This window comes from Camellia sinensis, chromosome 12 (assembly GCF_055761805.1).
Source record: "Camellia sinensis isolate YWXY chromosome 12, ASM5576180v1, whole genome shotgun sequence".
Classification (NCBI taxonomy): Eukaryota; Viridiplantae; Streptophyta; class Magnoliopsida; order Ericales; family Theaceae; genus Camellia; species Camellia sinensis.
Genome location: NC_138972.1, coordinates 148,961,550 through 148,986,143, shown reverse-complemented (window position 1 = coordinate 148,986,143; position 24,594 = coordinate 148,961,550). Strand labels below are relative to the sequence as shown.

At 36.1% G+C, this 24,594-nt stretch overlaps 1 protein-coding gene and 1 pseudogene across 1 annotated transcript in view; one reads left to right on the top strand and one right to left on the bottom strand.

The window, feature by feature from the left end:
• The window catches only part of LOC114295489 (WAT1-related protein At1g25270-like), a 43,291-nt gene extending 24,661 nt beyond the window's left edge, over window positions 1-18,630 (bottom strand). Inside the window, exons 1-3 of the mRNA XM_082897371.1 lie at window positions 18,302-18,630; window positions 4,278-4,297; window positions 1,447-1,454 (exon numbers count right to left, since the gene is read on the bottom strand). Of these exons, the coding sequence (XP_082753497.1) occupies window positions 1,447-1,454; window positions 4,278-4,297; window positions 18,302-18,498 (225 nt within the window). The 5' untranslated portion in view covers window positions 18,499-18,630. The remainder of the gene's footprint in view (window positions 1-1,446; window positions 1,455-4,277; window positions 4,298-18,301) is intronic.
• LOC114295522 (uncharacterized) lies at window positions 17,678-18,217 on the top strand (annotated as a pseudogene).
• Window positions 18,631-24,594: the final 5,964 nt, after the last annotated feature.

The window sequence follows — 24,594 nt, the reverse complement described above, 5'->3', positions numbered from 1 at the left end:
CAATGCAAATGCAATGCAAAGAAACACACAAGTGTAATCAAAACAAGATATCATGAGTTCGAGTCAAGTTCTCTAAGTCCCCAGCAGAGTCGCCAGAAACTGTAGACGTCGCCGAACGCCCCGGGAGGAACGAGCTCCCGTTCCGTTCGATATTGGGCTCACTACAGCTCAGGATTCTCAAATTGTCACGGTTCTCAATCTGAACCAAAGAGTCTAAATCCGGCAAATCGTTTTGAGAAAACAGATTTTTAGAAAAGAAGTGCCAAACATGGACTGCTTTGCCAGATACAGAGTTGCCACCTAAATATTTTATTTTGGGGAAATTTAGGAAACCCTGACTCGTTTTCCTAAGGCCACGTGTCCGTCATCACCAAAGTTGCCTCGGCTCGGGAACTTGGGTACGATTGGGGAAGGTCACTTCGTGAGCACCCCTGCTCGCCCGATCAAAGATCGGCCTCTACTAACCATGATATCAAGTTTTGAAAACATTGTGTGTTCTTATTCCGGTTATTAGCCTAGATTACTATGTGATGCGCACAGCATACAAGTATAGACTGGATCGCCTGAATTGGAACAAAACATTTCCTTTTTGTTTTTTGAAAGATGGTTTGCTACTCGCAAGTAGGCTTAAAATGTAGATTTTGCCACCCTCGGGTGGGCTTAGAAAAGATGGTTTTGCCACTATCTAGTGGGCTTAAAAACTCACATTTGATGATCTGTTCCAATTCGAATAACCCAACCTTCACCCACAGGCATTCAGACAGTTATATCATATAAGCACATAGCCTCATGGTAAGCATGCTATTCATGGCAGTCACTCACACGCATGCAAGGATGCTAAAGCATAAAACTTACCGAGTACTCCAAGCCAAAACAGAAACTAATTAGAAATCCATGCATGATCCTAATTATACAGAAATGCCTAATGCAACACATGCAAAAATGCAACTATAGCAGGCTCGACTATTCTAAATATGGCATATGAAATGCTACAGCTAACATGTATTCAACTTGGAATTGAAAATACAATGCAGTTAGTATGATGCGCCGAGCCCGGTGCATGCAAAATAGATGAATGAATGCAAACATGCTATCATACTGTATGCTAATTGAAATATGCCCTAATCTAACCATCATAAGCGGATAAATAAAAGGGAGAAAGACGTGGGGTTGGAAGACATACAACACACACACGCACACTTATTACAGTTGTGCCCTCGCGCAGAGGGTCCGAATAAATAGTACAGTCCAAATAATACAGTCCGAATATAAACAAATTCCTAATTAATTTACAAATTAACTAAGAAAAATAATAAACTGGCATGCAAACCAGGGACTGCCTTGACTCTTCTTCAGATGATGGATGATGCATGTCTGGGCTGCCTTGCGCGGAAATTCATTGGGATGCCCCAATTAGCCTCTGTTTTGCAATTATTCTTGGAAAGCGCGCCAAGCTCCGAAAGGTTGCTAATTCTTGATTTGCTGCAACAGAGAGCAGGAAAGGGGCATAGCAATGTATTTTCACAAATGTATGCATGCCTCGATCCTCGTGCCACCAATCACGCATATCGATGCATGATGGCCGAAGAGTCGATTTGCATGACTCAATATGGAATGAATGTACACATAAACACAATAGGGCCTAGACTCCATCATGGATAATCCAGAGTGTCGGCGACAGGGAATTGAGACACGTTCCGTCACTCGGAGTACGAAACGTACCTCGTTTCCCATGCTCAGGCTAACTCCTATCCCAAGCACAATGCAATATGCATGACATGCATGGATGCAACTAATATACAACCTAACATGCACAATTGTATGAAATGGAATACACGATGCACGAGATAACATGGCATACACAATGCGCTAACATACAACCTAGCATACGCAATGCTATGAAATGAAATGGCATACACAATGCACAATGGACTTACACCAACACAAGTGGACCTCAGCCACACTCACATAAGAGGCCATTAGATGAAAATAAGACACTCGAGATGCGTGCACGCATGCACGCAAATCGAGGACCGACCCTAAGGCACAAAATGCCACTCTAATAAGACATGGCAAGGCATGGAATATGGCATACAAGCATGCAAATTTCAGTGCTAAAATATGACCCAAAACAGTCCCCAATCATGGCGATATAGCACCCGATGCATGAAATGGTCCCGAAATGCAAGATTAAGCGCATGAAATGACTTGTAGCTACATCAAGCATGCATTATTTGATCATGACATGTGAAGAAAGATTCAAGGCAGTCCCAAAACAAGCATGTTTACAGTTTTAAGCAAGGCCAAACAATAAACACAAATAGGGCAAAACCAACATGCAAAAATAGCCCTAAATATGAGATAAAGAAGCAAGTCACAGATGCAGGCCTCAAACAGATGACGGCCCTTCAACAATGTTGAAGAGGGGCCTAAAATATGATATTTTACAGTTTACAACAAACCACAAAAACCAACACAGGTATGGCTAAGCTCTCATGCAAGAAATGGGCCAAAAGAGGGACAAAGAAACAAGTGGTGGTTTCTGGCCTCAAACACAAAGGGGCCCTTCAAAAATGTTGAATAAGGGCCCAAAATATTTCACTTTACAGTTGATGGCCAGACCCAAAACAGTATGCATGCAAGCCTAAAATACTACGCAAAGTAAGGCAAAAAAAAAGAGCTATAACACATGGTATAAAAAGGATGCCTCAAACCATGAAAGACCCTTAATAAAACATGAATATGGGGTCAAAATAAGTCTGTTTTCAGTACGGACCAGAGTCCAAAAACAGAAGCACAAGAGGCTAACAAACAATGCAAAAATGGAGCCAAAAGAGAGATATAAAGGCAAGTGGAAGATAAAAGCCTCAAACAGTGATGAGCCTTTCAACAATGTTGAAGAAGGGCTCAAAATAAGCAACTTTACAGTTTATGACAGAGCTCAAAACAGTTTATAAATAGGCCAAAAATACTACACAAGAAGATGGCATACAAGAGGGGGTAATGAAGTAAGTGCAACAAGGAGGACTCAAACAGTGAGAGGCCCTTAAACAAACATGAAAAATAGCTCAAAATAAGTCTAGTTCCAGTTAGGGTCAGAGCCCAAAACAGCAAGCAAGTATGGCTAGGAAAGTATGCAAAATATGGACCAAAATGGGGGAAATGGAGCTTACCCTTGTAGACCAATCTTTTGGCAACTCTTGGCTTGAGTTTGGTGGCTCTTTAGCTTTGGAGAACAACCTCAAGCTGCTAGAATGAAGGATGGAAGGGTGGGGCTATGGGTTGGTGAAGAAATGGTGTAGGGTTTGAGAGGTTTGGAGCTTGGAAGAGAGGGAGAGGAAGGTGTATGTATGCAAAGCTCTTAGGTAATTTTTCTAACCCCTAAACCAGAGATGGGAGGCTGGTTATATAGGCAAGAGAAGGGGGAAAAAGGGGGGAAAAAATGGAGGGAAAACAAACAAGTTTCCCCCCAAAAATGCACCCCCCCGGATACACAATCTGGGGGAAAACAGAATATACAGCTGTAAGGAACAGGGTGCAAGGATCATGACCGGCCAGCTATCTAGGTTGCAGGTGGCCGGCCGGCTACCTCCCATGGCCGCCCGGCCAAGGGTCAAAAGGTTCAATGAGAATTAGTGGCCGGCCATACCAAATTGGTGGCCTCCCATGTGTGCACAACACAATTATGTGGTCAAAAGCTGGAGATAGTGAACTAGGAAGGAGAACAACCCACTTTTTAAAGGGGTTCAAAAGGTTCAACAACAATTACTGGCCAGCCACCAAATATTAGTGGCCTCCCAGATGTGTACATCACAAATATGGGGTTTAGGGTGCAAGAAAATGGCCCAAGGATGATCAACATTGGCATTGAAGTGAGAAAAATCAGGCAACGGAGGGCGATGAAGAGATAAAGTTGGTTGACAGAACAATTATTGGCCTCCCACCCTTCTACGGCCTTCTTACCAATGAAACAGAGGTCCCTGCCAAAAATGAACCCAAACCGATGCAGAATGAAGGTTCGGGGGCCGAAACGCGCAGCCCGAGGCCCCGAAAACTGGCTGTTAAGCACCGGGAGTGGTGTTCGACCACGAAGTTGGTTTCTCAAGCCACAGTGTTCCTTAAAAGGGAGAAAATAAGATGTATGCCGAAAACCGGGGCAAACAGAGGTGGTTAAGCGGTCCCGAACTGAGGCACACGACCAATGGCTCCGAAAAACTGAAAATTGGATTCCAAACGGGCAAAATGGCCTATGATCATGAAACGTAGCCTACGGCCACTGAGAGATGATCTACGAGACCTCTCCCTCCTTTTGGGAAGAGAAAACAGAGAAAACAAAGCCTGGTTCGCAAATCGAGGCAAAGCACAAAAAGAGTCCGGAAGTCCGGAGGCAAGGCTCACAGCCGAGACTCTGAAACTTCTGAATGAGCACGATATGCAACATCACCAAGCCCTCAATCGGTGACGTCTGATTCTTAAGGTCGGTCAAAAATGGAGTGTCTACAGTAGGGCAGTTGGTTAGGTGGTTAGCCTCAAGTTGTTGCTACCACAGGAATTGGTGTGGGCCCAATGCTCCCCCGCTGCTCGAGTCCTAACTTAAGCGGTGATTGTCTTAGGAGGTCGGGGCAAGTTCTCAGGTTATAGTCTCCTATCTCGGAACGGACAACAGGACACCTTGGTGATCTCTGCAAGGGGCGCTGCCCTGGACCTGCGGGAGAATGGGAGGATTTTCCTGTAAAAAAAAAGAAAAAAAGTAGTAGCTGCTGTAGTGTTAATTGATGAAGATTACAGCCTGTGAATGTCAACCTTTCAATTATTTTTGATTTCAAATCTTTTTTAAGTATAATTTTGTAAGCACAATAAAATAGTGTGTATGTATGTATGTGTTGCCAACTATCTATTTTTTTTTCCTTAAATTTTTGTGTGTCATGGAGAGAATGTCGGAACAACTAGCAACCTCAACCCTCAAGATATATAAATACATAACCCATAATTTACACCACCAAGTCTCTCATTTTCAATTTGTCAATCCCAATCTTTCTTCTCATTGCATTGAGAGAGAAAGAGGGGGAAATTAAAGAGAAAAAGAGAGAGGATAAAAAGATTATATCAAGAGATGGGAGCCTGTGCCAGCGTTCCTAAGTCTATGAAAAGCGAGGTTGGTGAAACACCACCACCAGAGCCACCAAAGGAGGAGACCATTGCCGTCGTGGCGGAAGCAAATGCTGCCAACAAGGTGGTGACTGTTGAAAGAGAAGAAAACAAAGGAGAAGGACAATCTGTTGGATTTTTGCTCAATGAGGTAAATGTTAAATATGCATTTTTTATGCTTATGTGTATTTAGTATTACTGTATATATATACGTGCAAAATTTTCTTAAGATAAAAAAAATATTGGATCATATTTCGAAATGTAAATGTCTCAAATTTTTTTTTATATGATTTAATAGTTGAAAGTGTATTAAAATAGAGAAACAAAGAGATTTGTAAATAGAGAATCACTAGTCGTGTTTTAGTATCACTATGCATGAAAATTATAACCTTATTATGTAGGTGTTTGGGAAGTGGGTTTTTATGTAGGTTTTTTTAGTTGTAGGATATTATTGGATAAAAAATTTTTAGTGTTTGGGAAGATAGTTGGGTTTTTTTGTAGTTGGATGTGATGTTTGTGAGAGAAAAAGTGAAATGATTATGGGGTTGGATGTGATATTTTGTTTGGATTTATTTTTTTTGGTTTTGCAAAACTTTTGTCTTTAAATGTGATATATATTCAAATAACTTTAAATTTATACTATATACCTCACATTCAGATGATTTTTGAGTAAAATTTCATGATAGATAACATTTTTCTTAAAATGAGTTGGGTGATTTCTGAAGAAGAGGACGTAAGACCATGGGCCTTCTTGGGCTGGCCGTCTCAACAAGTCGGTCCTATTTGAATTTTTTTTTTGGTTAGTTTTGGCCCATTTAAAAATTAAATTCATGTCCTAGTAGCTAGGTTAGACAAATAAATATAAAGTTAAAATTAGAATAAAGTTGGAGGCTAATTGTTAGTTTATTATTATTATTTTGTCATCCATCTTAACCCTTTCATTTTGAATAATGCTATATGCACCAATTAAGATATTAATTAATGTACCAATTGATGATATGGTATAATTTAAGAGATCTTTGGCATTTATAATTTGTATAATGAGTGCGATCAACAATAATACCATAACATATGTTGGTACATTAGTTAGTACACTAATTAATAGATGTAGCACCACCGTTTCATTTTATTTTCCTGTTCTTCTTAGATTCCTGTTGGTGAAAATACCAGAAAAAATTATATTTTCTTGATAAATGATGCAAAGAAAATGAGATACAAATAGATCAGGCTGAGGCACGGATATCTTGTTTTCTTTAAGGAGATCAAGCCCACTGCGGTAGGAAGAATCCAAATATCGATGCAGTAGTCACAAAACTATGACTTGTCCCCTCCAGGATACAACTGCCCGACCACTTGTCGTATGGTTCAGGCCAACTCTGCACAAGCTGGTGAACCCAAAGCTCCACCAAGAAAAACACCCTTCTTTGCTAGTGATCTCTCTTGTATAGAAAATAGTTGGTGTGTTGGTGTAGAAAAGAGTAGATGAGAGGGATTATTTATAGGCCATTAGGACCTAACAGTTACACCAAAAAGTAATGACCATTAAACAAGAAAATAGTTACACCAAAATAATGACCATTAGCTAAGAAAAAATGGTTACACCAAAATAAAAAATGGTTACACCAAAACTTAAGAAGAAGTAGAAGAGTTAGGCATGGATAAAATATTTTCAGAAATTATTTGACCCCCACTATTTCTAGATTTGAAAGGAAATTTATTTTCAGGAAAAATAGCATCACCTGATTCAAAAATAATATTATTTTCCATATCAAAAAAACTATAAGCTGTACTATGCAACGCATACCCAAGAAAAGCACAGGTGGTAGCTCGTTCACCCAATTTAGGTCGTTTAGGATTTGCAAGCCTCACAAAAGCTAAACAACCCCAAACCCTCAAATAACCTAGATTTGGTTTATGCCCCGGCCACAACTCATAAGTTACAATTTTAATCTTTTTGTGTGACACTCTATTTATCACATGGCAAGCTGTCAAAATAGCCTCGCCCCAAAGATTTGAGGGAGCACCTGAATCAATAAGCATAGCATTCGTCAAGTCAATTAACGTTCTATTTTTTCTTTTAGCTACGCCATTAGATGAAGGTGAATATGGTGGAGTAGTCTCATGAATAATTCCCAAGGATTGAACAAAAGAGTTGAATCCAAGAGATTCATACTCTCGGTCTCTATCACTTCTAATTCTTTTAATCTTTTTACCGAATTGATTTTCCACTTCAAGAAGGAATTCTTTAAATTTCTCAAAAGCATCACTTTTATTTTTTAATAAATATACGTTTGTGTATTTTGAAAAATCATCAATAAAAGTGATAAAATATCGGTTACCACCTCGAGTTAAAATTCCTTCAAACTCACACAAATCAGTATGAAATAATTCTAGCAATTCGGTATTTTTTTCAATACTTTTATAAGGCCACTTGGTAATTTTTGTTTTACTGCAAATTTCACATTTCTCAAAATTTTTTGTCACTTTAGGAATTAATCCTAAATGTAATGACCCCAAAATTCATCCTTATTTAATTAGGGGCTAATGTGTTTTAATTCAACTATATCTATCGGAATTAAAGAATTATCTGCTGAGTTATGGTGACCTTTATTGTATCGGCTTGAAATTTTTTTTCCCTTCGCTCGAGCGTGGGCTCATTTTTGACATTCTTAATAGTGTATTTGGAATGTTCTTACCTTATTTTGGGGTATTGTTTGAGGTGGTGGTATGATGGTAAAGTAAGATTGGACCAACGAATATAATTCGGATAGTTAATCTACGATCAGCCGTCATTCATTTGCCCCTTTTCTTTTTCCACACTTTTAATTTGGATGTGAGGTTAGAACCATTGGAAAGCTTATCTCCGGGGCTTCAATTTGACCACAAGAATGACCTAAAACGGAGTCCGGATGAGAGAGTTACGTTTGTTCAAAGTTTTGGAATCTGTGCTGAAAGCAGGTACGCTCGAGCGTGGGAAGCGACGCTCGAGCGGGGGACGCGAATTCAGCAAGTTTAAATCACATTTCTGGATCATTCTTGGCATTTTTCATCTCCTTCCTCCTTCCTCTCCTTCTAGGTCTGAAACCCTAGCCCCCAAAACCTTGATTTCCTCTACTTTGATCAACAATCCACCATGATTCTTGCATCAAGGATGGAGAACAAGAAAGGATCAACATTTTTAACCGATTGGAACTTGGATTTGCGAAGGATTCTCATTAAAACTTCATCCCTTTGCTTGTTTCTTGAGGTAGGGTCCTAGTTCTCCTTCATGCTTTCATTGATAGATAGATTTGTGATACTTTGGAGTATATAAATGTAAAACCCATATTTTTTTTTGAACATCTAGTGTAGTGTTTATTATGAGAATTGGGGGTTTAGAATTGGAGATGTTGGAAGTTAAATTGGTGGGTTAAAATGATGGATGGTGAATCCTAGATGTATAATTATTGGGAAAATTGGAATAAAAAGTAATGGGTTAAAAAGTTTTGAATTTTTCTTGAAATTTCAATATTTTCTTGAAACCCTAGGTTGATTAGTGATGATAACCAATGAATTGACCCAAATTGAAAGTAGAGTAATGAATTGAGGTATTGAATTATATGTGTTCAAGTTTAATTGGAATTTGGAAATGTTTGAAAATTATGTTTAAAATTTGCGAATGAACTATGTTATGAACATTGTAATTCATGCTGTAATGTGAAGGGAAAATTAGGGAAATAATCTATTAATGATATGGATGATATGAACTTGGTTTTGGAATGTTGAAATGGAATTCAAGGATTTATTTTGAATTATGTTAAATTACAAATGGTGTTGATGAACTAAGTGATATTGACTTTGTTGGATTATGTTGTGTTGACTCATAGTGAATTGAATGGTGTTGTACTATGATGAATTATGTTTGAATTACGTGAGTTGTGTAGGGGCAGCTACAGGGGCGGATCAAGCACCTGAACACTGTAAGTAGTAGTACAGGAATGTACATCTTATTTATCGTTGATAATTATTGTCACTAACACTCTGTTCTTTGTAAGTGTTATCAACGTTTATGACAAGTGGAAATCAATATGAGTTTCTATGAATATGGAAAGATTTGCGTACATCGGTATGACTTTGGAACCCTTTTGTTCTGTCAATAACAAGTATTAAACCTCTGTTATTTATCAGTGTATTATGTACTTCTTAAGAATAAATGGAGCTTATGTTCATCCATGAATAATGATACTTGTATGAGTCCAAGATTATTTTGTTGTGTTACGTATGGACTCGAGGTCGTTTAGAATCTACGATATGAAAACAAAGGTTTAACATCATTATGTAACCCACGTTAGAATGTAAACTGTTCTGTCGTTGCTAAGCATGCTCTATGTTCTGATATGTTACGTTTTGACTTAATGAACAGTTGACCATAAATGTAAAGTATTCATGACATCTGTAACACACGGCCCTTACCCGGGGGTAATAATACCATGGTTTAAGTAATTAAGTTACAAGTTTATGTACGTTACAAGTTTAAGTATGTTACAGATTTAAGCATGTTACAAGTATAGGTATGTTACAAGTTTACGTATGTTCTAAGTTTAAGTATGGTACAAGTTCAAGTATGTTATAAGTTTACGCATGGTACAAGTTCATGTATGTTACCAATTCAAGTATGTTACGAATATGACTTTTGATATCTGCTTATGATTTAAGTATAAAAAAAATATGTATGATTTGATTCCGTTTATGATATGACATGATATGTACTGTTTGGTCTGGAAAACCTATTAATTTCTGGTATGGAGCAAAGTGCTATACGGAACTAAGTGCTGCAGTGCGAGTTACCTCTAGAATCTGTATGAGCCACCTCTTGAGTCCATACATATGTGAAAATTATGAGGCTGAAAGCCATTCCATGAAAGTTATGAGGCTTATGGCCATCTATATAAGTTGTTATGAAATGAAACAAAGTGCTACACGGAACTAAGTGCTACAATGTGAGTCACCTCTAGAATCCGTGTGAGACACCTCTTGGGTTCATACATGCATGTTTCAAGGGCTTAATGCCAAACTATGTTCAAGGGCTTTCATGCTATATGTTTCAAGGGCTTTCATGCCACATGTTTCAAGGGCTTTAATGCCACATGCTTCAAGGGCCTTGTGCCACCATGTTTCAAGGGCTTATAGCCACCATGTTTATGTTGCAAGATTGAACCTAAGGCAGTTATGTACTTAGCACAGAATCAGACTAACTATGCGAACTTTACATCTTTATATGCATTGTTATGCGTTATGTTTCAAGTTAAGCATCATTTTATTTATGTATTACTATTCACTGAGCCCGGCTCACTCTCTGTTATGTCTGTTTCTGTAGGTCACCAATTAGGTGGTCAGTCCTAGCCATGATGCCGCTTTCTTTTGTCAACCTTCGTGTGTCCAGGCACTATACACAGCCATTGATTTTGTTAAACTGATAAGATGTTGGCTTGCTTTTTGAATGTCTATCTAAGATTGATGTATATAGCTTTCATGTTTTTGTATATGCCCAATGATAGGGCTGGGTCTGTATATATGTATGTATATAACCGATGTTCAGGTATATGTTTTAGATTTTATTTGTCTGTTAAAAGTTTGTGATCCTGGCATGATAGTAATAGCTCGATGGAGTTTGTTTCCATTGTCAAATTTTGATATTTAGTGCTTCCGTTTAGGCCCCATATATATATATATATATATATATATATGAAACAGGTTAAGTGTCCGTTTCTGAAGTGGTCATGCCCAAACTTCTAGGGGCGGGTTTGGGGCGTGACAAGTGGTATCAGAGCACGAGTTGCTATCTCACACACGACTCCATTGAGCTTTAGGATGTCTAGAAAAGACTTAGGCATCATGCATGACATCCTTAGTGCATATGAAAGGAATTGATAGCAACGATAATGGTATATGTAATGACGCTAACCGCAATGGTTATTATTCATGTCTGTTATACATTTCTTGTATATATTGTGATTGATTGCTATGCAGAACATGGTAAGACCTGTAGATGGGATTAAATCAATAAAGTCGCGCAGAGGAAGCGTGGTGAGGGTACGAACCCTCACTGGTTGGTAAGACGATTCTTATGTAAAGATTAAATAAAATGTATATTGTCGGTTGTTAGTCATTTGTGAGAAATGGAGACGATATAATGAGGCTTTTTAGTATTTCTTTACGTGAATTGGTGAATTGATTAAACTCTAAGCATGGGATATTTCTAAGAACAAAGGAAATGCTATGTGTGATACTCTAACTTTAAGCTAGAGTTATGTTTTCCTCACCATGATCATGTTTAGATCTGTGATTTTGAGAAAGTACTGCATTTGGGTAGTATGATAAAATGTGTTTGCGTACGAATTGAAATTGTATTGAGTACGATTGGCTGTAAGGAGAAGTTATGCATATAATGACCTCTCTTAGTAAGTGTAATTTGTTTATGGAAACCTGTAAGCTAAATTTTAAACTTTGAAATCTGAAATCTCACTCTACCATTTGTAATCTGTTTTGTTATGTGTAAATTGTAATCTGTATTCAATATTTCTCTACGTGATATGTATAAGGAAACAAAAGGCTAAGGTTTATGAAATTGTAGTGTTTTGACTTGGCTAATGGGAAGTGCAAACATGTTGAGTTCTGGAAACATGAAATGATAAGAGACATTAGAATTATGGTAGCTGACAATTCATGAAATTATTATGATTAAAATATTTAATGATTGATAACGAGAATGGAATTGGTGATCAAGAGTTAGAATGTTGAAATTGCTACTTGGAATGTTAATAAATACAAGTATCATGATTTGTGATCACATAATGTTCGGTAGAATTTTATGGAAGTTTAATGATATAGGGAAATTGTGTTTCTTTTGTGGACTGCCATTTGACTGAAGGACATAATTTTGTTCTGATGTGTTTTTATTCTGAACCTAACGTATTGTTATCATAAACCCACCATTATTGATTAAGGATGAAATATTTGTATGAGACTTAATTTGAGGCTTGTTCCTTTATTATGATACGAAAAAGAGTGTTTATTAGAAAAAAAAAACTTATGTGATTTGTGTTATTCAAAGAGGTCATACCCTCAATTCAATTCAGTACTTCCGACATAGATGAATAATGTGTGTTCTTGTGTGAATTGACTATGGACCTAAGTGAGTAATACCTTTGTAAACGATACTTTTGTGTAAATGATTTTGAAAATGGCTATGTCAGACGGTGTGCAATGAAATCTATATTTTGGTTATGAAATGTTCTATATGATGAGTATTTTCTGAAAGGATAAAATATACTATGAACTTCCGACATGTTTATGATATGATAAGCTTTCCGAATAATTTCCCTAAAATGACTAAATACGCTACGAAACTCCGAATGTTCAAGATATGACAAGTTTTATGAAAGAGATATTTTCCTATGCATGAATGAGTTCTTCATTTGATAATTGATTGTGGCATGCTTGATGAAGGCTCTATGTTGAGCTTCAAGTTATTCTGTCTTATCTGTTATAAGTTGGATCGGAGATTGTTCTGTCAAAGTTTAAATAAGTTTAATGCTATTGGGAATTATTCCATCATCTGATATTTTTGCAAGGTCTGATAAGTTTCTAAGTAATATCTCTGAACAACGTATTGTATATAATTATGGAGGGTTTAAAGAACTTTATGTATTACGTATGTTTGAAAAATGTTTTTGTCCATGATAGAAACATTTTACTAAATATGGAACAAGAATATAATACCTTTATGGTAAATGTATTGTGTGCTTAATGTCATAATGTTGATTTTGAGATCTTCTAAACCAGTATGGATTTTAAATTCTTATTACCTTACAGCAATTTGGGAAGTATGATCATTAAGGCTTGATCTGTATTTGATTTTATGAACATGTAATTCCTTGATATGAGATTTAAGTTGGTATTTGGAGTCTGTTAGAGATTTGATTTGAACTGATAAGTCTAATTCAGATAATGAGCAAAGAGCTATGAAGTCGTTGATTTAGAACTCGATTGCTATTATGGGTCTAATTGTTGTAAAAAGCATATACCTTGAAACATGATTAGGTCGTGAATGTTTCCTAACCTTTGAGGAAGTACGAAATGGAGGTTATTTGTGACCTTAAAAGTTTGAATTATGTTTCATAACTTATGAGTCGTATGCAAACAAATACTTGAAATGAATTCATTTCTGAATACCCTTAAGTTGTTATATTATGTGAAACATATGATTTGTGGAGTAATAAATTAAAATGTACAAGGTTATGAATAATGAGATGATGCTTTGATGTTAGTAAGTATTATTAACAATTGGGTTACAAAGTAGTTAGTAGAGATGAATTACTTGTGATTTTGGGAGAAAATTCCATCGGAATTGACAGTATAGGATTGTGAATGGCCAAATGATTGAGAAATGTTATATGTCCAGGATGAAATTAGACTTGTGACAAGGTGAATCAAGTTTGGAGGACCAAACTTCTTAAGGTGGGGAGAATGTAATGACCCCAAAAGTCATCCTTATTTAATTAGGGGTTAATTTGTTTTAATTCAACTATATCTATCGGAATTAAAGAATTATCTGCTGAGTTATGGCGACCTTTATTGTATCGGCTTGAAATTTTTTTTCCCTCCGCTCGAGCGTGGGCTCATTTTTGACATTCTTAATAGTGTATTTGGAATGTTCTTACCTTATTTTGGGGTATTGTTTGAGGTGGTGGTATGATGGTAAAGTAAGATTGGACCAACGAATATAATTCAGATAGTTAATCTACGATCATCCGTCATTCATTTGCCCTTTTCTTTTTTCACACTTTGAATTTGGATGTGAGGTTAGAACCATTGGAAAGCTTATCTCCGGGGTTTCAATTTGACCACAAGAATGACCTAAAACGGAGTCCGGATGAGAGAGTTACGTCTGTTCAAAGTTTTGGAATCTGTGCTGAAAGCAGGTACGCTCGAGCATGGGAAGCGACGCTCGAGCGGGGGACGCGAATTCAGCAAGTTTAAATCGCATTTCTGGATCATTCTTGGCATTTTTCATCTCCTTCCTCCTTCCTCTCCTTCTAGGTCTGAAACCTTAGCCCCCAAAACCTTGATTTCCTCTACTTTGATCAACAATCCACCATGGTTCTTGCATCAAGGATGGAGAACAAGAAAGGATCAACATTTTTAACCGATTGGAACTTGGATTTGCGAAGGATTCTCATTAAAGCTTCGTCCCTTTGCTTGTTTCTTGAGGTAGGGTCCTAGTTCTCCTTCATGCTTTCATTGATAGATAGATTTGTGATACTTTGGAGCATATAAATGTAAAACCCATATTTTTTTTTGAACATCTAGTGTAGTGTTTATTATGAGAATTGGGGGTTTAGAATTGGAGATGTTGGAAGTTAAATTGGTGGGTTAAAATGATGGATGGTGAATCCTAGATGTATAATTATTGGGAAAATTGGAATAAAAAGTAATGAGTTAATAAGTTTGAATTTTTCTTGAAATTTCAATATTTTCTTGAAACCCTAGGTTGATTAATGATGATAACCAATGAATTGACTCAAATTGAAAGTAGAGTAATGAAATTGAGGTATTGAATTATATGTGTTCAAGTTTAATTGGAATTTGGAAATGTTTGAAAATTATGTTTAAAATTTGCGAATGAACTATGTTATGAACACTGTAATTCATGCTGTAATGTGAAGGGAAAATTGGGGAAATAATCTATTAATAATATGGATGATATGAACTCGGTTTTGGAATGTTGAAATGGAATTCAAGGATTTATTTTGAATTATGTTAAATTACAAATGGTGTTGATGAACTAAGTGATATTGACTTTGTTGGATTATGTTGTGTTGACTCATAGTGAATTGAATGGTGTTGTACTATGATGAATTATGTTTGAATTACATGAGTTGTGTAGGGTCAGCTACAGGGGCGGATCAAGCACCTGAACACTGTGAGTAGTAGTATAGAAATGTACATCTTGTTTATCGTTGATAATTATTGTCACTAACACTCTGTTCTTTGTAAGTGTTATCAACGTTTATGACAAGTGGAAACCAATATGAATTTCTATGAATCTGGAAAGATTTGCGTACGTCAGTATGACTTTGGAACCCTTTTGTTCTGTCAATAACAAGTATTAAACCTCTGTTATTTATCAGTGTATTATGTACTTCTTAAGAATAAATGGAGCTTATATTCATCCATGAATAATGATACCTGTATGAGTCCAAGATTATTTTGTTGTGTTACGTATGTACTCGAGGTCGTTTAGAATCTACGATATAAAAACAAAGGTTTAACATCATTATGTAACCCACGTTAGAATGTAAACTGTTCTGTCGTTGCTAAGCATGCTCTATGTTCTGATATGTTACGTTTTGACTTAATGAACAGTTGACCATAAATGTAAAGTATTCATGACATCTGTAACACACGGCCCTTATTCGGGAGTAATAATACCGTGGTTTAAGTAATTAAGTTACAAGTTTATGTACGTTACAAGTTTAAGTATGTTACAGATTTAAGCATGTTACAAGTATAGGTATGTCACAAGTTTACGTATGTTCTAAGTTTAAGTATGGTACAAGTTCAAGTATGTTATAAGTTTACGCATGGTACAAGTTCATATACGTTACAAATTCAAGTATGTTACGAATATGACTTTTGATTTCTGCTTATGATTTAAGTATAAAAAAAATATGTATGATTTGATTCCGTTTATGATATGACATGATATGTACGGTTTGGTCTGGAAAACCTATTAATTTCTAGTATAGAGCAAAGTGCTATACGGAACTAAGTGCTGCAGTGCGAGTTACCTCTAGAATCTGTATGAGCCACCTTTTGAGTCCATACATATGTGAAAATTATGAGGCTGAAAGCCATTCCATGAAAGTTATGAGGCTTATGGCCATCTATATAAGTTGTTATGAAATGAAACAAAGTGCTACACGGAACTAAGTGCTACAATGTGAGTCACCTCAAGAATTCATGTGAGACACCTCTTGGGTTCATACATGCATGTTTCAAGGGCTTAATGCCAAACTATGTTCAAGGGCTTTTATGCCATTTGTTTCAAGGGCTTTTATGCCATATGCTTCAAGGGCTTTTATGCCACATGCTTTAAGGGCCATGTGCCACCATGTTTCAAGGGCTTATAGCCACCATGTTTATGTTGCAAGATTGAACCTAAGGCCGTTATGTACTTAACACAGAATCAGATTAACTATGTGAACTTTACATCTTTATATGCATTGTTATGTGTTATGTTTCAAGTTAAGTATCGTTTTATTTATGTATTACTATTCACTGAGCTCGGCTCACTCTCTGTTATGTCTGTTTCTGTAGGTCACCAATCAGGTGGTCAGTCCTAGCCATGACGCCGCTTTCTTTTGTCAACCTTTGTGTGTCCAGGCACTATACACAACCATTGATTTTGTTAAACTGATAAGATGTTAGCTTGCTTTTTGAATGTCTATCTAAGATTGATGTATATAGCTTTCATGTTTTTGTATATACCCAATGATAGGGCTGAGTCTGTATATATGTATGTATATAACCGATATTCAGGTGTATGTTTTAGATTTTATTTGTCTGTTAAAAGTTTGTGATCTTGGCATGATAGTAGTAGCTTGATGGAGTTTGTTTCCATGGCATAAAAAAAGATGTACAAAAAATTAAAATAATAATTTTTTTAGTAATTTTTTATTTTTTTTAATTTTTTGTACACCTTTTTTTAAAAAATTTAAAAATTATCCCAAACATATTAATTATTTTTATATTATATTTTAGTCAAAAAATTAAAAAATTACTAAAAAAATCTGTCCAAACCAGGCATAAATGCATTTTTTTTTTTTTAACATCGGAAAGTAATACTCATCTCTTACCTAAAAGAAAGAAAGGAAAAAAAAAAAAAAAAACCAATACTCCATCAATACCCCACTCTACAACAATCTAGATTCCCAAACAATGAATGAGATAAGGTAACCTATTCCCATCTCTATCCCCATCCATATTATAAATAAATAAAATCATTTTGAGCACTCCAATTAGAATTCCATAAAATCAACTAAATTAATTATTAATCATAATTCTTGCATTTTATTAGAAAGTAAATAATTAAGTTTTGTCATAGGCAAAATTCTCTCACAAAACAACATATATATTTAAAATGTTTTAATGAATGAGAATACTTTGTTTCTCAGTGATACTTAAATTCAAATTGTTTATTCTTACTGGTAGTAAAAAAGAAATGAGAGAGATAGAGAATAAAATAAATGAATTCAATTCTGAAATGTATTTTGTTTTGAATATTCAAAAAATACTCATTGTGTAATTTAAATTTATTTTATATATAAAATATAAAATAAATTTAAAATTTGTAACATTATTGCATTAGTCCAAACCTTGCTCATAGTGACAACTTTATCCACATTCCACTCCCTAAAATACCCTTCATTATACAAATAAACAACCTCCATTAAATCATTCTCATCCCCACTCTGCAACACCCCACACCACAAAGAAAGAAAGAAAGAAAATCAAGAATGGAAGATCTCTTCTCCCAATTCATCATCCTCTCAGACCAATCACTCTATGACAAGAACTTCGATCATTCCACCATTGAAGACCTCATGAAGCTCTTTGAATTGGAGTCCTACAAATCATGGGCTGCCATGGAACTTGAGCATGAAAATGAAGTGGAACAAGCAGAGGAGTCCATGAAGGAGGCAGAGGATGAGCTTGACTCTGCCATGGAAAGTGCCATGGAAGAGTTTCGGCTTTTCCAAGAGGAAATGGAAAGGGAAGCCAAGGCTGAGCTGCAGGGGTTGGTTAGGATTGGTGAGTCTGCTTGGAAGATGGGAAAATCAATGGAAAAAGCAGCATCCATTGCCTAAGAAAATATGTGGAGGCGGCTATGAATTCTGCTAGTGCATCGATGAAATCGGCATGGAAGGGACTCTCTTCTTCTAATACCAACAAGGTTCATCCTTCTTGAAGAAACTGTAATTGCCTTGAATTTAATATTTGTGTTCAAGATTTTTATTTTCACAAATTCTCCGACCAAACAGAGGGCAGGTGGAAACATGCATTGTTACATACATATATCATATTTGTGTGTGGAGGGAAATGAAAAGACCTTTCAAGGAAAAGAGCAAGAGGAAGAATAAAAGCAGAAGCAAAGAGAAAACGATAGGCAATCAAAACAGTCATCTTCATTCCGTCATTGGCAGCCATTTTGTAGAAAATATTAACAACAGCAAATGCAATCTGAACCACCACCATTATCATCGCCGCCTTCAACTCTTTTATACTGTTCCATATCCTCCCCATCATCACCACTACCCTCAATGCAATGTAGAGAGGGATGGAGAAACTAGCTGTGTTCTTAACAACTAGTGAGAGAGGGAGAGAGTGAGAGAGTTGGGAGGTGAAGTGGGGAAGGGATATGGTGGTATTTATAAATGAGGAAACAAAAGTGCAGTGGTCACGGAAGGAAAAAAATACAAAATTATGAAAAAGTATATTACTTTAATTATTAAAAAATATAATTTTTTTTATTGATTGGTAAATTTTATTTTACTGTTACACCGTGATGTAATTTTCTTTTTATAAATTAATTAATTATTGTAAGGAATAATTACCATACAATTTTATGGATACTTATTTAATTAAAAGTTATGAGTTAAATTTTCTTATATATTTGTCTCTGATTTTGATAATGAAATCTTTTAAAGACTTTTTAGATATATATTTTGTGTATTTAGTACAAATAATTGAATCGATTTAACTTTTACTTGTGAGCTTTAATTTATTTTTGTTAGTTTGTATTAAAAAATTATGTGAAAAGTACAAGTAATTAAATTTTTTAAACACATTTTGCTTGTATTTATCATTAAAAACCGGAGGATTAATTTGAGAAGTAATTTTTTTAACTAAAATATGATATGAAAAAAATTAAAATATTTGAGATTAATTTTTAAAATTTTTACACAAAAAAAAAATGTAAAAATAAAAAGAATTTTTTTTTCTTTTAACTTTCTTATATAATATTTTTACTTTTAAATTTTTTTAATAATTTTTTTGAATTTTGAATTATTATTATTATATATATATATTTTTTTTCTTCCCCAAACGAGCTCCTAATAGATATAATCCATATAAGTTCGGTGGATAGGAGTGAGCCATAACCGCCATTTATCATATATGTCTTGTTTGGAAATAGTTATTTTAATAATTTTTAAATATTTTGATTAAAATATAAGGTAAAAAAATTGGTATATTTGGAATGATTTTTTAGTTTTTAAGAAAAGATGTGTAAAAAGTTGAGAGAATTTTTTTTTTTAACTTTTTGATATAAGTTATAAATTTTTTAGTTTTTTTTAGTAATTTTTTGACTTTTAAATTAAAAAAAATACATGTCAAACGAGGCTGAGGGCTCTTTTGACAACATCACTTTTTAGTTTAAAAACTAAAAAGTTACTAAAAAAATTAAAAAACTAACAACTTATACTAAAAAGTCAAAGATTTTATTTTTTTTCTCTATTTTTCACATTTTTTTATAAAAATTCAAAAATTCATCCTAAGCCTTTTTTGCATCATATTTTAATTAAAAAAATTAAAAAGTTAATAAAAAAATCTGTTTTCACCCGCATAGGTTTTACTCTCTCGCAGGTATATAGTTACTTGAGCAACACGTGAGAGGGTGTAGACGTGGAGGTCTCAGGCACGTCTGTCACTTTTGCATGGCTGTTTTATTTTCTGCATGTCAACTCCTTTGCTTGGTGGCTAGTTCAATGCTCCACTACTAGTCTACACTACACAACACAACAGAGTAGAAGCACATTGAATGGTAACTAACACGTGTGAGTAGTAAATGCCTATTGCCACGTGTACGATGCCGGTTAGAGTGGGTGACAATAGACGTCTGAAGTTATTTGGTAGGTTTGAAGAATGATCGTCTCAAAATATTGGTGAATTTACGATTTAATATAAAGTGATGAACGAATAATTAGGATATATTGGGGGTGTTTGGCCTAAATTATAGGAGTGATTATATTATTTTAATTTAAGAATTTATGTCAGATTATTTGATGCAATTTTTACTTACATTTTTTAAGTGAAAATAGTTTATATAAATTGAAAAAAATTGATTATTTAGAAATTAAGAAAAAGATACTTTTAATTTTTACTTTCTGATTATCAATTTTAAACAGCACCGTCATTTAATGATTGATGAGAAATATTATTATGTCCGTTCTAAAATTAAAAAAAAATTCAGTCTATTTTACTTTAAAAATTATTACAAATTTCCCAAAACCACCCTGTAAGCTTAGAAAATTGTCTGCCATCGGTACCTATTCATTCTGACTTTATACAAAATAGCACATGCATATCCTTCTCTCTCAAAATTTTCAACTTTTGTTTTTGTTCTTCATTTTTCCCTTTTTCGGATTGGAAGACAATTGAATCATAATTCATCTACCAAAAACAAGAACCAAATTTATCTAGAAACTAGTTCCAATTTTTTTTTTTTTTTAATCTACAAACTATCTTCAAAATCAGTAGATAAGCCAAATTGATTTTGAGAGTGTTTGTAACTTGCAAGCAATGGAGGTCCCAAATTCATTAATCAGACGACTGGAGATCTAATATGTTGAGTATAGAATTATTGTTTTAGGATATATACTTGGTTAAAGTCTCGTTATCACTCTGTTATTGTATTCTCAATTTGTTATCTTCATATTTAAAATAGGATTGTACATGAAAGGAAGTAATATTTAACAATTCTATCACGAATAAAGAAATCAATCATAGGAATCATATGAACAAATATAGTAAAAGGAATGTCAAGAAAATGTATTACAATTCTTTGGTAATGGAATGCAATTGTGCTAGTAGCATTATTATACATAGTTTTGTATATATCGCATATCATTTTGCATTCATTTTGCATGTTATGCATATTACTAACGATATCTGTACCTGTTAAGTTTTCTTTCTCTTTCAGGCACGATATTGTATGTACGGTTCATTTGAAACTGGTGCAACCAGATGAACCGCGCAGGTATTGTATTCTCCGAGTGAGGCGTATCGAGAATTACATAATTCTCTTACATCCTTTCTGCATTGCAATGTAGATGGATTCGTGCTTGCTAGATTAAAACTGTTGCATGTTATGCTTCGTTACAGCCTTCTTTGCATGATCATAAGTTATGTTCGGCTCCTTGCATTGTCAGTTGCATTTTGTCCCAGCCTTCGGGCACATATCTTTGCTTGTCTTGCATGTTTGTCTAAGTCTTCGGCCTTGTCAAAAATGGGTCGTCTTTGGGCTTTGACACTCACTCCAATCATTCTTATGACTTTCGAGTTCTGTTAAAGAGGGGCAACTGTAGACACCCCATTTTTGACCGTCCTCAAGACTTGGACGTCACCATTTGAACACCCGGTGATCATCCTTGTTTGTGTTTGTCTTGAGTTCCCAGAGGTCTCGGCCATGTGCCTTGCCTCAGGATCTCTCGACTCGACTGTTTTGTGTTCAGTTTTGCACCAAACACTTGTGTTTTTGCTTTGGAGGACAGGGAATGCCTTGTGAGACATCCCCACACTCCACTGGCCATGGCTTGAGGCCACCGGCTGTGTTTTGTTGCCACCGGCCAAATATTTGGCCGACTGGCACTATAGATGGTCAACCGGCCATATATTTTGGTCAAATTGCATTTTTGGCTGGCCGATCACTATTCATCTGCTTTTGCAGATATTTTTATGCCAGCTGTGCTAGCTGGCATACACTGTCCCCCCCTCCATACACGTGTATGGAGGGATTGCCCTCTTGTTAGCTTCCTTTGGAAGCTTTACAAGACTAATTGTCTATAAAAGAGAACCTCTTATCTCTTGTTTAGGGGTTAGACAGCTTGGACAACATTTTCAAAGAGCTTTGAGTTCTAGGGTTAGGGTTTGCATATATCCTATCTCTATATCTCTCTTTCTTTGCCTTGTGTGTATGTTTAGCCTTATTATTGCACACAAACACCTAGTCCCACACCTTTTCTTGGTTGCTGAGGGGCCAGAGGTCTGTTCTTGGTGTTCTTGGGTGGTTTTGAGCTCAAAGAAGCAGCTGGACCATTGTTTGTGAAGAGGGTCTACAAGGGTAAGACTTTTGTCCCTTTTTACCCCATTTTTGCAAAGCTTTTTAGCCTATCTTGCATCTGTTTTTGAGCTTAGCATTCAACATATAAAAGTCTTGTTTTTGTCTGCTCTAAATAGTTTGTTAAGGGTGTTTTAAGTTTTGGGGTTGTTTGACCCCTCTTAAGGCTTGTTTGGCCTTTATTTTGTGCCATTTTGGTTGAGCTCCGGGACCATTGTGTTTGGGCCTCCTCACCACTGAAATCTTGAGGGGTTTCAGAGGTGAGGATGGTGCCTTGAGGTCTTAGGAAGGAGAGGGCCACCCCCTCTCCTTGTTGTCCTTGAAAAGGGTTATTTTTGCCTCTTGAGGGGGCATCTAGTTTAAGTGTGTGTTGACCATGCCTTGACTGATATTTATGCTTATTTTGCCATGAAATAGCATTGTGTTGAATTGGTTTGGACACACCTTGCATGCTTTGCATTCATGTCTTGTAATGCCATCATTTAGCCTTAACATACATCTAGGCTTTGACCCTTGTTCAAGCATGTTTTAGGCCTTGCTTTGTGAAGCTTTTGTACTTATTTTTCCATACTTAAGGTCTGCCTTTAGTTGTTTTGGTCGACCATGGCATGCATTGCATAGCCCCTTTACATTGTTTAGCTTGTAGGCTTTAAATGTGTGAAGTGTTGAGCATGCATTGTTTGATTTATTTCAGCAGTTTGACACCACTTATAGCATCATTTCAGTCCTCATGACATGCTTGCGTGCTTGCCTTTGATGCCTCTTTGATGCCTTATGAGGTTGTGCCTTACGCTCCATGTTTGGTTATTGTGCATGCCCTTGAATTTAAGTCATTTACATGCCATCTAAGTGGTCTTTAGGTTTTGTTTCAACTTCCTAAACCTCTGATTTTGGTCATTCAATTTATGTCATGTTTGGTTTTGTTAAGGGTAGTTCAATACATCCTTAGCTTGCCTTGAGTTTTGGACCTCTAATTGCATGCTTATGCTTGTCTTGTTGGCTTGATTTGGCATCATTTTTTGACATGATTTTCAGAGCTTACCTTGGATGCTAATTGTCCATGTTTACCTCCTTTTAAGTGTGCTTAGAAGTTGTCCCTTTATGCTTAGGAATTGGACCATATTTGCATGCATGTGTGTGTGTTTTGGACCTCACTTCCATATCATTGGCCACTGTTTTGGACCTAGTTTAGGGCTGTCCAATTAGTGTAAGTCCCTCCCTTAGCATGTGTTGCATGTTTACCTTGTGTGTTGTCGCATGCTTGGTCCCATTTGTATGATGTTGCATGCCTTGCATACTTGTATGTTTAGATTACGTCTTGCATACTTGTAGGTTGCATTGCTTCATGCCTTACATGCTTCTTTAGGTTGTGCGCCTAACATGCATTGCTTGCTTGCATTGTCCATTTTGCATACTAGTCGACATGCTTAGGATTGCATTACATTGGCATGCATGCTTTGCCTCTTGAATCTCTTGTGATAGAGGTTGAGCCCCTTTATTTGCTTATGTGCATTGCATTCCAATATCAAAATGCACCCTTGATTCCTTAGGCCATCATGCATGGAAATACGTGATTGGTGGTCCAAGAACCGAGGACCATATCCCTTTGAGTCATAAACATGATAAGGGGTGTGATTGGTGCATACACTGCTTGAAATGCATTGCCATGCCAAGTTTTGCCCTCTGCTGCTGTCAAGAACAGGTTCTGCAGGAAGTTTTGGCCGGTCGACTAAATACATTGCCGACTGGCCATCCATTGTTGGCCGATGGATCAATTTGCGGTCGGTGATCATTTCCCTTGGCCGGTGGTGTTCCTTTCAGCCGGTGGTGTTCTACAGCACCCAGAGAAGCAACCTTGGGATTTGTGCAGTCTTCAGAGGAGGATAACAGCCAAAGCAGAGGCATTTTGTGCATGGTAGTGACTTTCCGAGCGGAACCGAGCGCGCATGCATTGGACCCTCTTCTCGAGGCTGTTGTTTACTGCTTAATTAGGTTAGTTAATTTGCTTAGCTAATTTAATTGATTTGTAATATTTAATTAGCTTACAGGTTAATTAAATTGTATTATTCTTTCGGTCCCTCCGAGCGAGGACACATTTGTAATAAGTGTGGGTGCGTGTGTGCATGTCTTCCAACCCCCACTTCTTTCTCCCTTTTACTTACCTGCTTTGATGATTAGCATTAGGGCATGTTTACTTTAGCATACCTTATGCTATGCATGCGTGCATCATTCATCAGTATTGCATGCATCGGGCTCGGCGTATCATACTAACTGCATAAGTATTT